The sequence below is a fragment of the Mastigoproctus giganteus genome, chromosome 2, assembly GCF_048544385.1.
Source record: "Mastigoproctus giganteus isolate SK-2022 chromosome 2, ASM4854438v1, whole genome shotgun sequence".
Classification (NCBI taxonomy): domain Eukaryota; kingdom Metazoa; phylum Arthropoda; class Arachnida; order Uropygi; family Thelyphonidae; genus Mastigoproctus; species Mastigoproctus giganteus.
Genome location: NC_143576.1, coordinates 6,787,359 through 6,806,274, shown reverse-complemented (window position 1 = coordinate 6,806,274; position 18,916 = coordinate 6,787,359). Strand labels below are relative to the sequence as shown.

The 18,916-nt window shown below is 42.7% G+C and overlaps 1 protein-coding gene across 1 annotated transcript in view; it reads left to right on the top strand.

Annotated features, from left to right (window-relative positions):
• LOC150089137 (uncharacterized) overlaps positions 1–18,916 on the top strand; it is a 448,517-nt gene that overhangs the window by 96,092 nt on the left and 333,509 nt on the right. Inside the window, exon 5 of the mRNA XM_090389422.1 lies at positions 1,127–1,253. Coding sequence (XP_090245548.1) covers positions 1,127–1,253 — 127 coding nt within the window. The remainder of the gene's footprint in view (positions 1–1,126; positions 1,254–18,916) is intronic.

Below are 18,916 nucleotides of genomic sequence, written 5' to 3'. Positions count from 1 at the left end.
AATGCCTCTACTAATGCTAATGCTAATGCTAATGTAGTTGACAGCTGAACATTCAATAAGATGTGATCTATTTTGGAAACATGGGCTTGGGCCTATAAGTCTGCATTAAAAAAATCAAAACAATGAGGGTTGTCATCAAGAGTTACATTCACTAATCATGCTGCCCTTCTCTGCACCTGTTCCAACAGTTCCGCATCCTTCCTAAAATGAGACCTCTAATCCTGTATGCATTATAGCCAAAGTAGCTTATACACCATCAACCCCCACAACCCTGTATGCAGTATTCAACATGTAGCCAAATCAGATGTAACCCTGGTGAAAAAATTCCTGTATCATTGACAAAACCCCCATGAACTGTCCCCGCAGCCTATCTGCATGTTTCAGAGAAATTCTCCTGACTACATAAAGTAATCTGAATACTTTTTTAGTGTGGTACCACACAGTTGGTTATTCTGCTACCCATATGCAGTACCTTGCTGGGATTACTGCTACCCATATGCAGTACCTTGCTGGGATTACTGCTACCCATATGCAGTACCTTGCTGGGATTACTGCTACCCATATGCAGTACCTTGCATTTATCAGTTGCAAAACTTCAATTTCTGTTTCTCAGTCCATCTGCCTGATTTTTCTAGATCATGTTGCAGTAGTATATCCTGATTACTGTCACTAACCATCCATGCCAACATTTGTGTCATCTGGAAACTTAGAGATTAAGCCTGATATGTCTTCATCATTATTGTTAATAAATATTGTTACAGTGGATATTATTATTACTATTATTATTATTGTTAGCTGTATGGTGCAAGGAAGCTTGAGGCTTATGCGCACCAGTCAAAAAAAATTTCCGAGTTACCCTGAGAGAGAGTGTCAGAAGTAGAAGGGAATCACCAAGAAAGAGAAGAATGATGATATCCAACTCAGGACCCTGGGTGTGCCAAGCCCATACTCACCAAATGTGAGCCCCTGGGGTTATGGGAAAAGGCTCTGCAGATTGGTGGTGATTGTATTGCAGGAACGTAATTAACTATGTAATGATAAATTGCACTTTCTTGTTACCAGGTAAGCACTAATTTTTTTTTTTTCTCAACTTGCATATAGATTAGCTGAGTTTTATTTTATTCAGTGTAAGCAACCAGCAACAGCTGATAGAAGAATTTCAAAATACCCTCACTGAGTCAATCAAGTTACAAAATGTACATCAGGTCACCCGAAGTTCGCTATGGAAGACTATTGACCAGGATGTCATTGAAGTAAGAAAATAATTTCACAAAGGAAAACTTTAGTATCATTTTATAATATTTACGTTAAGACTTAAATGTTTAATGTCTGAATTAATTCATAGAGAACTATTACATAGATTATCATGCTTTTACATTTTAATTGTCAGTATGTAATAAGTGACATCTCTCTTTTTATATAATTATTCTTGATATCCCTTCCCTTTACCACTGATGGTAGTTACATCTTTGAGTAAATCCCACATAAGTACACTGTGATCACTGCCACCTAGCATTAGCATTAGTAGAGGCATATGATGCAAGAAAGTAAGCTTATGCAGCATCAGCCAAAAAAAAAAAAAAAACCCCACTCCCATTTCACCCCTCCGTTTGTTCGAAATACCTGTCCAGCTGAGCCATAAATTTATTTAGGCTATCAACTTCCACAACAAGGGCTGGAAGTCTGTTTCACCAACCAACTACCCGATGGCTAAAGACAAATTTCCGCATATCTATCCTACATCTGTCTTCCTCGATTTGAATTTATGCCCTCTCAGGTGATTATTCTGAGCAAGAGGAAGAATCCCATCAGCATTGAGCATGCTCAAACCATTCAAGGCTTTAATCACCTCTATCAGATCACCTCGCTGGTGCCTAGTCTCCAGACACTGTAATTTGCAAAACTTAAGCCTTTCTTCATAAGAGCAACCCTTTGTTCCATTCACTAATATTGTTGCCCTTCTCTGTACTCGTTCCAGCAGCTCTACATCCTTCTTGAAATGAGGCCTCCAGACCTGTATACAGTACTCAAGGTGTGGCCTCACCATTGCCTTATACAAGGGAATAATCACCTCCCTATCCCTGCTAGAAAAATTCCTGTATATCATCATTGACAAGACACCATGAGCTACTCTTGCAGCCCATCTGCACTGCTCAGAAAACTTCATATCTGCCTGCACAATTATCCCCAGGTCCTTTTCATTCTCTACCACTGTCTTTTTTTTTTTTTTTTTTGGTAGTTGTTGGCGTATCGGCTTCTGTGGTCATAGTGCACCTCCCAAGGTTTTTGTAGTACTTTGATCCAAGCCCGAGGCAGGATTCGAACCCGCAACCTTTGGGTTGCCAGGCAGGCACTTTACCCACCTGGTGGGTAAAGTGACATCCACCCCGGGTGCCTTTTTATGTTTATAGTCAACAATTTCTCCTCCACTTTCCTCTCAGTTATTACAAAATCATCTAGCTCACTGCCAGAGTTTACTTCACCTCTGGCATTCCCCTTCCTGAATAACTCCTCATGTGTGAATGTAGATGCAAAATACTCATTTAGTTTGTTAGCCACGTGAGCAGGATCATCAACAGTTGAACCATCAATATCCAGTGGACCAATCTGATTCATCCCTTTCCTTCTAGAGTTTACATAGTTAAAGAACTCTTTTCTGTTTTTCTTTGCATCCTTTTCCAAGGATTTCTCATAATCTGCCTTTGCCTGCCTAATCTCCTTTGTGAATTGGTTACAGATCAGCTTATATCTATCATAGGCTTCCATGTCACCCATTAATTTATATGTATCCCATGCATTTTTCTTCTCTGCCATATGTCTCATTAGTTCATCTGACATTCATTTAGGCCCAAACCTTGAACAATATTTCTTAATTGGTATGTAAAGCTTAGTAGCTTCCAAGATAAATTCTTTGAATGCTTCCAATTTTGAATTTGGTGTTGGTAACATTATCAGTTGGTCGCACTGTATAGAATTTAAATACTGTCTCAGACCATCGTAGTCGCCTTTACGAAAGCAAAAACCTTTCCCTTTACCCCTGATGGTAGTTACTTCTTTGAGTAAATCCCACTTCAGCACACTGTGATCAATGCCACCTAGTGGTTCCTTTATCAGCAGATTCTTAATTCATGAAGAATCACTACTGATAATCAGATCAAGAGTATTACTCCCTCTAGTTGCCTCCCAAAAATGAAATGAACCTAGTGGTACCTTTATCTGCAGATTCTTAATGCACAAATAAAAATGTCTGTGTTCGTCTTGCTTGTTAGTATTAAATGCATATACAGTAAACCCCCGCTATTCACGGGAGTTAAGTTCCTGGGAAATGCCGTGAATACCGAATACCCGAATACTGAGTTATGGCTCCCATGGTAATAAAGGGGTTCCGTTCCAAAGTATGAAATATATAAGAAAAACTAGTCTAAAATTTTGTCTATGTTTGTATTATATGTACCTTCATAATATGACTACGTACATAGACAGTACATAGTGAAATGCAAGCATATGGCATCGAAATGAAAATAAGAAACAATTTAATATTAAATGTAATATTTATTAGAAATTTTAAACCAGCGTCTTTGCTACCTAAAAAACTTATCCCGTCAGTGCTATCACCAGTTTCGCTAAAGTGTTGATAAAGGTGTTTTGCCTTTTCACGAATAATGAGTGAACTTAACGGAATTTTATTTTGAATTCGGTCTTCTATCCACAGATTTAAAGCGTTTTCCATTTTTTCTAATTTAACATCACGAGTTACAGAGCAAATTTTTGAAGCAATTAGCGCGTTTTCATGGACACTACGGCAGATTTTTTTTTTCCGATTTCTTGATTGATCGTACCGTTGACTCCTTGATTTTATAATATTTTGTCACTGAGGAGACACTTTCAGCATTAGAAATTTTATCTAATAACTCAATTTTATTCGCTAATGTCATCACCTTTGATCTTTTCACATTTCCCTTGTTATTCGTAACCATATTTTTGTACGGATTAGAAAGAACTTGCCCAAATAAAGTCACTTTCTTCCGTTAACACACTCGGAAAAGTCTGTTTTACACTGCAAACGGGAGATTTATCACTTTTATAAGCATATCAATTTATAAATTGATAAATTTATTCAATTTATAAGCATATAAATTAAAAGCAAATGACGAAACCTTCCATGACAAGCACATAACACATAACCGAACAAGGATTAGCGAGAAACATACACGCTCGCGATTTTGTCACCCCTCTCTCCCCCGCCACTCACTGAACGCTGTTTTGACCGGGAAAGATAATTTTAACCACGCCCATGTTTTTTTATGGCGGAAAATGTTCACTTTAAAATTCACATTTTTTTAGGTTTTATTTTATGTTAAATCAGCGACCGCGAATACAGATACCGCGAATAGCAGGGGTTTACTGTAATGTAAACTTGACAGTTCAAATACAGGATGATTCACTACCAGTGCGACAAACCTGCAGGAGGTGTAGGGGGCACAAAGACGAATCGGAATCACATAGCATTGCAGTATCCGAAATGCCTTCGTCATGCGGTAGAGGACGTTGAACGGGAGATCGCGTGAACAGCGATCACGCTGGAAGTCAGCATTTGCGAACCATTTCTGTTGAAGAAACCAAGTAGCAAAAGTCCTCCGGAGTGGATAATCCGCAGGCTCCAATGATTGGATGCGTTGCAGATGGTATGAACTCATTTGGTTTGTTGACAGTATCCTCCATACAGTGGATTGGGAAATACCCAATCGTTGGCCTATCGCTCGAATACTCGTACTCGGATTGCCTTCTGCCAGACGTAGGACATTCTCCTCATTGCCTGGCGTCCTCGTCATTCGCTCTCGATTCATGGTACCTCTCGTGAGACAACCAGTCTCACGTAACCTTCTGTGCACAAGTGCGAAAATCGGATGATGAGGAGCACGCCTGTGCGGGAAACCTTCCTTGTACAAGCGTTGAGCCGCGCGCCCATTACAGTCCACAGCTCCATACGCGAGGTGCATGTCGGCCAGTTCAATGTTTGAACTGGCCGACATGCACCTCGCATATGGAGCTGTGGACTGTAATGGGCGCAAAGAATGGGGCAAGAAGTAATAAATTAACTTCCCTTGTCATTTCCCCAAGTATTGAAAGCCTGACTTAGGATCATTGTTTTTCACAAATATGCAATCTTTGAATATTTATTGATATATATATATATATATATTTTTTTTTTTTCTGATCAAACACAAATGGATAAACATGATCGTTGGTTTAGCATCAATATTAAGAGTCCATTTTATTATTATTGTATTGTTAGTACTGCCAAATGATTCCAGAAAGCAAACTTATATAGCATCTGCCAAAAAAAAAAAAAAAAAACTTTAACAACACTTCCTGTCTCATCTGCCCATTTCATCTATAAATACATCTAATTCTTCCTTAAATTTATTCAAACTATCCACTTTTGTTGAAAGTCATGATCCAGTTCTTGGCAATCAGATACAAACTACAGTGATCCTAAAACCTAGAACTTGCAGTTCAGCCTTATAGCTACTAGATTGACCTGAAATAAATTCAAGGAGGAGCGGGACAAACGTTTAGAGGGAATGGATGTGAAAATGGTGGTTTTTTTTTTTTTTTTTTTTTTTTTTTGGCTAATGCTATATAAGCTTGCTTTCTTGCATCACATTCCTCTACCACTACCACCACCACTACTACTTTTGGACCTTCACGCACCTATCATGAAGGTCCACCCTAAATTGCGTAATTGTACCTTCACGATGGTGGGTGGATTTGACAAGTGTCAGATCCACCCTACCATGAACCATCATTCCCACATCTGGGGTAGTGTAACCCATAGCCTCTTTTTCTCTCAGGCTTCTGAACTCCACTGAAAAGAGGGCTCATCTCTTACAAAAGTCTCTCCACTCTGTTTCATAGATATTATGTTTCTGCTATGTGGCTATTCAAAATATACTTCTGTGGGCACTGTTCTTCTGAATTGGCATCTGTATTTCACCCACAGGTGCCTCCGTAGCCAGGTGGGAAGGAGCAGCAGAGCGTAGCACACGCTTCTTGATTAAACCTTGAGGTTGTCCTTGAGGTTGTCACAGACATTCTCTCAGATATGCCAGACAAGCTGTTCTTGCTACCTGGGAGTCTAAAACGCTGAGGGAACTGATATTCGGGTGACACTCAAGTCAAAGTGGACCCAATTTCGGCGAAGTCCGGACGGTCTATGACAGCCAAATCCTCTGCTTGCACCTTCACGATGGTGAGACTGTTAGTAATCCTGGGTATAACCTTCATGCACAAGTACATAGTGGGTGACCACCCAGGTGTGAACCAACGTAAGCAGGGGTCGAGGTGTGGCGCCCACACCACATGGAGGAACGCCGCCCCTCTATGTTACCAGGCAGTACTAGGTGGTAGATGACTCTCATCAACTGGTGAAATACCACCACTTTGCTTATTGGAGGCTTGAAGTGGTGGAACCCATGTTTAGTCTCTAGAGCTAAGTTCCGGCCAACCCTTCCCTATCTCTTCCATCATGCAGTATGATTGATGATTTTTGAGGTTATGATGAATGTCGTGGCGAGATCCAATATTCCTTACATTTCGAGGGTACAGCTCTAAAACGGTGTTCGCAGGCCGGCCGCTAGTTGTACACCGGACTGAACCTATTGGTAACTCTCTAGGAAGCTTCCGGATCAGCTAGTGTATAATCTTGCTACCTCTACTCTGCCAGATAGTGACTGGAGGGAGTCCGAGTAGTGTGTATGCGGGGAGCATTGTCGAGGCCACGTTATGTCAAGGATCTGGGTATATTCTTACCACATGTACGCCATATCCAAAAATTTCATTACTTCATACAGCATGTCCCACCCACTTTTTCTTACTATTGAATACACCATGAATTGTCAAAATAATAGAGCAAGCTTATCTGCGAAAAGATCTAAACCTCCCAAGGACTTCCTAATTCATTTCACAAATATACGTGGTCTCAATTCTAATCTCAACGATGTCCATTTCCACTTGCAGTCTTCCAAACCCCATGTACTTTTTCTGACTGAATCCCAGTTATCAGTTGATTCAACTACTGCTCATCTCAGATATCCAAATTATTTGCTGTATGATTCCTTTCGCCTCAAAGGTGGTACTTGTGCATATGTCCGTTCTGATATTCCCTGTCAGAGACTTGGCAATTTGGAATCTCCTCTCTTTGATCTTCTCTGGCTTAAAATCTCTCTACCCCATTGTGTAAAATTCATCTGTTGTCTCTACCGTTCTCCCAACTCCACTAATCACTTGGAGCTCTTTGACTTCCTCTCTTTGCAACTTGACTTTCTCCAGTCCAACTTTCCTAACAGTGAGGTAATTTTCCTTGGTGATTTTAACGTTCACAACTCCAGCTGGCTTCCGTTTTCTAGTCACACCGACCCAGCATGTCGAGATGCTGAGGCTTTTGCAATTACTAATGACCCAGCACAGATTGTTCATTTACCTACAAGAATACCGGACAATCCTAATCATACAGCCAATACGCTTGATCTTTTTCTCACAAACAACCCTTCTAAGTACAAGGTTGAAGTGAGAGGTCCTTTAGGCACTTCAGATCACAACTTGGTGATTGTCTCTTCTCCAATGGAACATTTATCTCATGGTTATTCCCAACCTCGTATTGTTTGGCATTACAAGAATGCAAAATGGGATGACCTGCGAGACTTCTTTTCTTCTTTTCCTTGGTCTGATTACTGTTTCAAAACTTCTGATGTCAACGTTTGCTCAGATCGTGTCAGTGAAATTATTCTTGCAGGAATGGAATCCTTTATCCCACACTCCACTTTAAAATCTCGTCCTTTATCTAAACCTTGGTTTTCCAATAAATGTGCTAAGGCTGTCCAAGAGAAGAACGTTGCATATCGTAATTGGCTTGTTTCTAATTCTTCAGTTTCATTTTCTGCCTACACCAAAGCTCGCAACAATTGTAAAGCAGTTATTAATCAGTCCAAACTAGAGTTTGAACAGGCTAAGAGTAGAAAACTTGCTTCTTGCCCTGATGGTAGCCGAGCATTCTGGTCTCTTGCCAAAGCTATTGGCCGCAACTTTTGCCCATCTCTGCTCCCACCTCTGTCCAAACCAGATGGTTCTGTTGTCACTTCAGCCAAGGATAAAGCTGACCTGCTAGCATCCCATTTTTCTTCGAGCTCATGTATTAATGATCTTGGTAAAACACCTCCCACCATTCCTAACACGCTCCATTCAATGCCTCCTGTGGTCTTCCGTCAAAAGGATATCAGAAGGATTTTGATGAATCTTGATGCTAAGAAAGCTCCAGGTCCTGATGGTATTTCTCCACTTGTTCTCAAAACCTGTGCTCCTGAACTTACTCCTATTCTTTGCCGCCTTTTTTCACTTTCTTATTCCAAAGGTGTTTTTCCTTCTGCTTGGAAATTTGCTCATATCCAGCCAGTTCCTAAAAAGGGTGACAAATCCCTCCCATCCAATTATCGTCCCATTGCAATTACTTCTACTCTTTCTAAAGTAATGGAGAAATCAATTAACCGCCAACTCTTAAACTACCTAGAAACCTTCCGGCTGATCAACGATCGCCAGTATGGATTCCGTCAGTGTCGATCCACTGGTGATATTCTGGCTTATGTTACCCATTTATGGACTAATTCAATGGAAAGGTTCGGTGAAACACAAGTAGTTGCTCTTGACATCTCAAAGGCTTTTGATTGTGTTTGGCATAAAGGTCTTCTAAACAAGCTTCCATCTTATGGTTTGCCAACTGTTTTTAGTAATTGGTTATCCAGTTTTCTCTCTGATCGCTCACTGAGGGTGATGGTAGATGGCTCTCTGTCTTCTGACTTCTCCACTAATGCCGGTGTCCCCCAAGGTTCAGTTCTTTCCCCCACTCTTTTCCTCTTGTATATCAATGACCTTCTTCCATTGACTGGAAATCCTATCCATAGTTTTGCCGATGATAGCACATTGCATTCAACTTTCCATTTTGAGAAACCTTGTCCAGCTCAATCAGCTTCAAGTTCTCGAAAATCTGCTGCCAATTCCTTAAATGCCGATCTTCAGGTAATTCTCCAGTGGGGCAAAGACAACTTAGTTGATTTCAACCCTTCTAAAACTCAATCTTGTCTTATATCTCGCAAAAAGGATTCTTCTGCTCCTATGCTTATCTTTAGTGACACTCCGATTTCTAGGCAAAATGATATATCTCTTTTGGGGATTACCCTGACTTCTAATCTCTCTTGGCACAAGCACATTACAAATATTGCTTCCTCTGCATCTAAAAAACTTGGGTTTCTCTTTCGCTCTCGGCGTTACTTTTCTCCTAAACAGCTGCTCACTCTGTATAAATCGCAAATCCGCCCTGCCATGGAATATTGTTCCCACATCTGGGGTGGTGCCCCCAAAACCTCTCTCAGGCTTCTTGATTCCATTCAGAAGCGGGCAGTTAGGTTAATTAATGATTCATCTCTAACAGAGTCTCTCCACTCGCTTTCTCATAGACGCTCTGTTTCTGCTGCATGCCTCTTCTACAGATACTTCCATGGGCACTGTTCTTCTGAATTGGCTTCTATAATTCCCGCTCTCTCTTTCAAAACAGTCCGAACACGTGCCGCCACCAGCCAACATCCATTTACTGTCCAACTTCAAACCCACAGAACCAACTTTTCATCTTCCTCATTTATTCATTCAACTGCCGTTTTCTGGAACAACCTTCCTTCATACGTATTTCCTGAAAATTACAATCTACAGAAGTTCAAGTCCAATATCAACAAATATCTTCTTTCGTCTTCTCAACCTCCAACCCAAGCACGGTACTAAGTACTATAGGTTCTAATACCTCTCGTGTTTGGGGTTCTCATAAAAAAAAAAAAAAAAAAAAACGGGGTTCGAGCCCATCACCACCAAATACAGAGGATGCGGAAAGGTCAGGGAATGACCACCGCATATCCCAGAGCAATATGGCCTTATTTGCTAATGCTCCTAAAAACCAAATAACAAACAACAATTCACCCACACTCTTCCAGACTAGTCTGATATGCTGTATCCATTTACTGTCCAACTCCAAACCATGGAACCAGTTTTATTCTTCCTTATTTATCTCTGCTACTCTTTCTGGAACAACCTTCCTCCGCGTGTATTTCATCAAAATTAAAGTCTGCAGAAATTCTAGTATACTCTCAACAACTATTTTCACCCTTTGCCCCATGCTTGGGACTAATTACTATAGATTTTAACACCTTTTGTAGTAGTAGTAATGGAGGATTTTTTTTTTGTAAACCCCAAACATGAGAGGTATTAGAACCTGCAGTACTTAGTACCGTGCTTGGGTTGGAGGTTGAGAAGACGAAAGAAGATATTTGTTGATATTGGACTTGAACTTCTGTAATTTTCAGGAAATATGTATGAAGGAAGGTTGTTTCAGAAAAGGGCAGTTGAATGAATAAATGAGGAAGATGAAAAGATGGTTCTGTGAGTTTGAAGTTGGACAGTAAATGGATGTTGGCTGGTGGCGGCACGGGTTCAGACTGTTTTGAAAGAGAGAGTGGGAATTATAGAAGCCAATTCAGAAGAACAGTGCTCATGGAAGTACCTGTAGAAGAGGCATGCAGCAGAAACAGTACGTCTATGAGACAGCGAGTGGAGAGACTTTGTTAGAGATGAATAAAAATTAACCTAACTGCCCTCTTCTGAATGGAATTGAGAAGCCTGAGAGAGGTTTTTGGGGCACCAACCCAGATGTGGGAATAATATTCCATGGCATGGCGGATTTGCGATTTATACAGAGTGAGTAGCTGTTTGGAAGAAAAGTAACGCCAAGAGCGAAAGAGAAAACCAAGTTTTTTAGATGCAGAGGAAGCAATATTTGTAATGTGCTTGTGCCAAGGTAGATTAGAAGTCAGAGTAATCCCCAAAAGAGATATATCATTTTGCCTAGAAATCGGAGTGTCACTAAAGATAAGCATAGGAGCAGAAGAATACTTTTTTGCGAGATATAAGACAAGACTGGGTTTTAGAAGGGTTGAAATCAACTAAGTTGTCTTTGCCCCACTGGAGAATTACCTGAAGATTGGCATTTAAGGAATTGGTAGCAGATTTTCGAGAAGTTGAAGCTGATTGAGCAGGACAAGATTTCTCAAAATGGAAAGTGGAATGCAATGTGCTATCATCGGCAAAACACTGGATAGGATTTCGAGTCAATGGAAGAAGGTCTTTAATATATAAGAGGAAAAGAGTGGGGGGAAAGAACTGAACCTTGGGGGAACACCGGCATTAGTGGAGAAGTTAGAAGACAGAGAGCCATCTACCATCATCCTCAGTGAGCGATCAGAGAGAAAAGTGGATAACCAATTACTAAAAACAGTTGGCAAACCATAAGATGGAAGCTTGTTTAGAAGACCTTTATGCCAAACACGATCGAAAGCCTTTGAGATGTCAAGAGCAACTACTTGTGTTTCACCGAACCTTTCCATTGAATTAGTCCATAAATGGGTAACATAAGCCAGATTATCACCAGTGGATCGACACTGACGGAATCCATATTGGCAATCATTGATCCGATGGAAGGTTTCTAGGTAGTTTAAGAGTTGGCGGTTAATTGATTTCTCCATTACTTTAGAAAGAGTAGAAGTAATTGCAATTGGACAATAATTGGATTGGAGGGATTTGTCACCCTTTTTAGGAACTGGCTGGATATGAGCAAATTTCCAAGCAGAAGGAAATCCGCCTTTGGAATAAGAAAGTGAAAAAAGGCAACAAAGAATAGGAGTAAGTTCAGGAGCATAGGTTTTGAGAACAAGTGGAGAAATACCATCGGGACCTGGAGCTTTCTTAGCATCAAGATTCGTCAAAATCCTTGTGACATCTTTTTGACGGAAGACCACAGGAGGCATTGAATGGAGCGTGTTGGGAATGGTGGGAGGTGTTTTACCAAGATCATTAATACATGAGTTGGAAGAAAAATGGGATGCTAGCAGGTCAACTTTATCCTTGGCTGAAGTGACAACAGAACCATCTGGTTTGGGCAGAGATGGGCAAAAGTTGCGGCCGATAGCTTTGGCAAGAGACCAGAATGTTCGGCTACCATTAGGGCAAGAAGCAAATTTTCTACTCTTAGCCTGTTGAAACTCTAATTTGGACAGATTAATAATTGCTTTACAATTGTTGCTATGTTATGTTATGTTATTTGGTTTTTAGGAGCATTAGCAACTAAGGCCATATTGCTCTGGGATGTGTGGTGGTCATTCCCTGAACTTTCCGCATCCTCCGTATTTGGTGGTGACGGGCTCGAACCCCGGTCTAATCAAGAAGCGTGTGCTACCCACTGCTGCTCCTTCCCACCTGGCTACAGAGGTGCCACACAATTGTTGCAAGCTTTGGTGTAAGCAGAAAATGAAACTGGAGAATTAGAAACAAGCCAATTACGATATGCAACATTCTTCTTTTGAACAGCCTTAGCACATTTATTGGAAAACCAAGGTTTAGATAAAGGATTTTAAAGTGGAGTGTGGGATAAAGGATTCCATTCCTGCAAGAATAAGTTCACTGATACGATCTGAGCATATGTTGACATCAGAAGTTTTGAAACAGTAATCAGACCAAGGAAAAGAAGTCTCACAGGTCATCCCATTTTGCATTCTTGTAATGCCATACAACACGAGGTTGGGAATAGCCATGTGATGCAAGAAAGCAAGCATATGAGCTTATGTAGTATCAGTCAAAAAAAAAAATCGAATTTCACACAACTATTGCTTCTAAACATTTGTCCAGTCATTCCTTGAATTTATTAAAGCTATCAACTTCCACAATAATAGAAGGCAGTTTGTTCCAGCAATTAACCACTCGCTGACTAAAAGCAAATTTCTGCACATCTGTTCTACACTGTCTTTCTTCAGTTTAAATTTATTCCCCCCCCCCCAGTTCATAATCTGAGCAAGCGGAAGAATCCCATCAGAATTGAGTATGCTCAATCCATTCAAGACCTTATACACTTCAATCGGATCACCTCACAGATACCTAGTCTCCTGAAACTGTAATTTGCAGAACTTAAGCCTGTCCTCATAAGAGCAAATCTTTATTCCTTTCACTAATCTTGTTGCCCTTCTCTGAACTCGTTCCATTTTTACATCCTTCCCGAAATGAAGCCTCCAGACCTGTACACTGTACTCAAGGCATGGCCCTGACAAGGCATGGCCTTATACAAAGGGATAATCACCTCCTTTTCCCTACTTGAAAAATTCCTTTATATCATTGACAATATCCCATGACCTGCTCTGGCAGCCTGTCAGCATTGCTCAGAATACTTCATATCTGACTGCACAATTATTGCCGGATTTTTTTCATTTTCTACTATCCAAAGTGTAGTACCACAGAGTTGGTACGCTTCTCTTCGGTTATCGCTACCCATTTGCAGTACTTTGCATTTGTCAATGTTAAACTTCAATTACCACTTCTCAGCTCATTTTCCCAACTTATCTAGATCCAGTTGGAGTAGCATACTGTCTTTACTGTCGTTAACAACCCTGCCAACCTTTGTATCATCTGCAAACTTGGACATTAAACCTGATATACCTTCATCAATATCATTGATAAATATACAAAACGACAGTGTGGCCAACCCTGAACCTTGGGGGGCTCCACTAATAACATTATTCCACGAAGAGCAGCATTCATTGATTACCACTCTGTCTTCTCCCACTTAACCACCCTGTTATGGCTGCCTTACAGTACGAACGTGTTGTTTATCGCTCTGCAAAAATTTGTCTTTTCTATTTGTTTTAAATATAATACAGTTAAAAATTATTGGTTCTAGCTGAAGATCAACCAGCAGTGGACTCATAGGGTGAGACTTTTCCAACTTTCTAGGGAAATATAATCAGATTTTTACGTTCTTTATCTATTTCCTTTGATGTGAGAGAGGTCACCATGCCGCTCACAACGAGGTAATGGAGAGTGCTCCGATATAACGCGGCTGCCACGTTCAAATCTGATTCTTGACTTGGGAGGATTCGCCAGTTAGTGCTTTCTGGGCTGCAAGAGTGCCCCACCATTTTGTGTTACTTCTATCTTTGCGGAACTAAATGTACCATGTGCTCAATGTCCCCCCCCCACCTCCATACACATTCCCTGGGATCCTCCTCTTCCCAGGATGAAGAGGAGGATCCCCGTTCTGGATCCCAACTCAACAAGCGGAAAATTCGCAATCAGCTGATCCCCAAGTTTGGGCGGGAAACACGTTCCCAGACAGAGACTAAGGAGCAGCATGAAATAGTTGCATCACAAAAAGACCCGAAAGAAGACAAACAGCAGGACTCACCCCTCGACCCTGCCATTCCAGAGGGTACTATATTTGAAAAGACGCTCTTCCTCAAAACCGCACTTGAGAACATTTTCAAAGAAAACTCAAATAGAGTGTCAGCAGCACTCAGATCTGAGATTGTCACAATCTTCCACAAGATGGAGACAATCCTACACGATGAACATCTTGACAAAGAGAAAGCAACCACCCGGCTACAGGCCTATATGGAATGCGGGGCAAGTCAAATGCCACAGCGCGCCCCGACATATTCTGATGCGCTGAGGAATCAACCTGCGACAACAAAGGCTATCACAAACACCACCAACACCAAGTCCGCACCCAGGAAGACGCTGCTCCCTACACCACATCTTGTCGTTCTTAAGCCAACCACTACTGACACTCTTAAAACTAGCGAAGAGGTCAAAAAGAAAGTCATTGACTCTCTGACGCAAGAATTCAAAACAGCCAAGATTAGAGCCATCAGGAAAACGCGTAACACTGGGGTAATAATCGAGACAGAAACAAAAGACGATGCCATCTTGATCATAAATAATGCCAAGATACCGATACTCGGGCTCTCTGCTGAGCTGCCTAGAGAAAAAGGCCCCTCAATTGTTGTATTCGGCATAGACCTGGATCTGACTCCCACTTCCATCTGCGAGGAGATATACACAAGAAACCTCCAACAACACCTAGCAGACAGAGACCACGCAAGTCTACTAGTGCCTAAACACCAAACCAAGAGTGGGAATGGCAGCTCAGTAAACTGGGTGGTCCGACTGGCCCCCGAGGCATGGAGGGTGATAACAAAACAAGAGAGAGTATATATAAACTGGAGCTCCCACCGCTTCAGGGAACACATCGCGGTCCCAAAGTGCTTCCGGTGCTGCCAATTTGGCCACACCACCCACACGTGCATCCAGCAGGAGCCTACCTGTGGGCACTGTGCTGAGAAGGGGCACAACTACGCAAGCTGCCTAAATAAAGAAAGAGACCCAGCCTGTGCAAACTGCAAGTGGCAAAAACTCCCCCACACACATTCAGTCAGGTCAGAGATAATAAATGCCCGGTATATATTAAAGCAAGAAGCGCCCAACAATTAAGAATTCATTATGGGGACTCTGCCTAAAAGTTATAACACCGCTTGCATTAAATTCCTCCAACTCAACGCTCAGCAAGCAATTGCCGTAGCGGGACAGATAAGGCAAAAGGCCGAAGAAGAAAACCTAGACATCCTCCTGCTGCAAGAACCCTACACCTGCGTTGGGGCTGTCCGGGGGGTACCCACTCAGCTATAAGATCATTCAGTGGATGGAGCAACCCCATGGGCTGCTGTCATTGTAAGAAATCCGAACATAACCGTCACCAGGATCTCACACCTGTGCCATGAGTGGGCATCTTGTGCACACATCGTTAGTTCCCTAGGAGAACTTTACGTCATCTCCTTGTACTGTCGTCCGGGGGGCGGACATCCTCCCATACATCCAATATCTACACAGAGTGCAAACTGAACTAACAGGAGCTAAGATCCTCATATCAGCCGACCTGAACTGTCGTTCACCTCTATGGCACAGCGAGACCCAGGAGCATAGAGGCTCTATAAACGGACAGCAGATGGAGGAGTTCCTAGCCAACAGCAGCTTTGTCATCATCAATCGCGCCAACAATCTTTCCACATTTAGTTCGACACTCTGGGAGGCCACCCTGGATGCCACCATGGCCACTAGGTGTCTAGCTGGTTACCTCAACGATTGGATGGTGCAAGAGGATTGGACTACTTCCAACCACAGGTCCAGCACCTTCACTATGCATAGGTCACTCCATCGAATCCAGATAAACAGCTACAAGCAGGAAAGATATGCTGTCAATAAAGCAGACTGGAGTAAATTCAAAGAGGCAATCACCAGAAACGCACACAACCTGTCATCCAACCAGCTCCAGAAACAGACCCCTGACCAACATCAATGCGCTGTAACCAATGCCATAGTCAACGCAGCTAATGAATCAATTAGGAGGAGGACCTCCCAGCCGGGAGCTGTCCCATGGTGGTCGCAAGAGCTCGACCAGCTTAGAAGAGCAATGAATGAGAAGAGACGTGCCTTTCAAAGAGCCAGACGGACCTGGCCACCCCCTGAGACGGATACTCTCAGGCAACAGTACAGGGAGGCCAGGAACACCTATACTGCAATGATCAGGCAGCGGAAAAAGCTGTCCTGGGAGCATCTGGTCTCTACTGTCGGCAACTCTGATCCCTGCAGCATTATTTACCGAATAACCACAAACAAGCTTCCTAGGGGGGGGGGAGGTAACCCCTTCCACCGTAACACCACAAGGTATCATGACCAACAACTGGCATGACACAGTTAAAACCATACTAGATGCCACTTTCAAAACAATCGAAGGCAACAAAACTCCTGAACAGCAACTGCTATGCCAGGCCAATGAAGTATACAAATCCCCCAGAACGGAGGAGCCTTTTACCCACCCAGAACTACAAACTGCCATAAGCAAGATAAGAAATAGGAAAACTCCAGGGCTAGATATGCTTGAGCCAGAGCTGGTTAGGAAAGTGGCTGAATACACCCCAGACCTGCTCCTGGATCTTTACAACCACTGTCTCCATTCAGGCTGTTTCCCTCTCGACTGGAAAGTGGCAAACATCAAATTGATCCTAAAAAATCCATCCAAACCACAGCATAAACCAGACTCCTGTCGACCAATTGCCCTACTGTCTGTGCTCAGCAAAGTACTGGAGCAGCTGCTCAGACAGATTGAAGTGCACTATACCACTGCTAGCTTAACAGCCAACAAACAATTTGGATTTAAGCCAGGAAATTCCACCGTTGACGCACTGGAATCCATCCTTAACATGGCAGAGAGCTGTCGACAAAAATACTTTCACCTCATCTCTATTGACTTTGTGGGGGCGTTCGACACCCTTTGGTGGCCGAGCGTCCTCGCAAGACTCAGGGCTGCCCAACTGCCGACAAACCTCTATGATTGCGTAAGAAGCTATTTGACCAACCAACGGGTCCTGGTACAGGCCCCCTATTGCAAGGTTGACCGACAAATACACCGGGGATGCCCGCAGGGCTCTGTCTTAGGACCTTTCCTGTGGAACTGTGTACTGGACAAGTTCCTCTCCCTCGACTTAGGGGGCGTACAGGCATTGGCATATGCAGACGACCTGTCCCTAACCCTTACTGCAGATTCAAGAGCCCAACTAGAAACTCTCGCGAATGCAGCAGTAACCACACTGTGAGAATGGACGGAAAGGCATCGACTCACCATATCGGCCACCAAGACCAAATCCATCTTACTTAAGGGCTACCTAACCCCAACTAGACCGCTGCAAATAAGAATCAACAATAGAACAATTCAGCTAGCCACAGAACTAAAGTATCTGGGTGTTATCCTGGACCGTAATCTATCTTTCACCCTACATCTAAAATATATGCAGGCTAAGATGAAAAAATATGCTGGCATGCTTGCGAGAGTCACACATTGCGACTGGGGCCTAAAAAGGCACACCCTTGCGATCCTTTATAAAGCAGCCATTATTCCAGCAATCACATACGCCTCCGGTGTCTGGTTCCACAAAGCTTCAACAGTGGTAAACTGCAGACGACTGGATATTATACATAGACCCCTCCTATTGACCCTCACCCGAGCATGCAAGACAGTCTCTACCCACGCACTACAAGTGATCACGGGTGCTCTCCCTCTTGATCTTGAGGTGACTCACACTGGCATTCTTCAGCAACTCAGACGCGGCAAAGCCACAACCTTCCAGGACCACACCACGAACCCGGCAAATAATTGTAAAGCTGAGAAGTACAGGCTGCAAACCTACTTAACATCAATATGGCAACAACGCTGGATGATGTCTGACAAAGGAGATGTCACCTGAAGGTTCCTCCCAAACTTGCAACGAGTATACCCAAAATATCCCACATGGCTCTGCCCTGGTCTCCATGTCACCTACCTTCTCACTGGACATGGAGCCATCCGCTATAAGCTTAATCTCTTCGGACTAACAGATAACCCAGCATGTGCGTGTGGTTCTCTTGAAACCTGGGACCACCTGCTGCACGAGTGTGAGTTGTATGAAGATCTTCGGGGTCACTTCATCACACGAGTCCACTTCAACCCTAAAAACCAAGAGCACCACCTACTAGAAGACAAGGCAACTTACAATGCCCTCACTAACTTTGCACAGTGCTTATTTGCAAGACGACAGACTCTACCTATGCCACCAAACCCAGAACAACCAGAATAAAACAGCATACATACTGAAACTGAATATTGATCCATGGACGGGACATTGATCCCATGAGAGAACTGAACCAACGAATGACATAACCTGCATGGACCGCTACCAAAATCCTGGCTGACTGTCCGGATTTCCTACTTGCCGATCTATGGACGGAGTCACCACCGACGAGGACAAACTCGCTAAACAACGGACGGGACTTGTATCCCATGAGTGAATACGTAACCAGAACTTACATAAATCATTACCAAACCTAGACCAAAACCTTGGATGGAAACACCCTCACTGGATTCGCAGATGGCACAACCCTGTTGCCTCGGCACCTGGCCTGTGGCCTC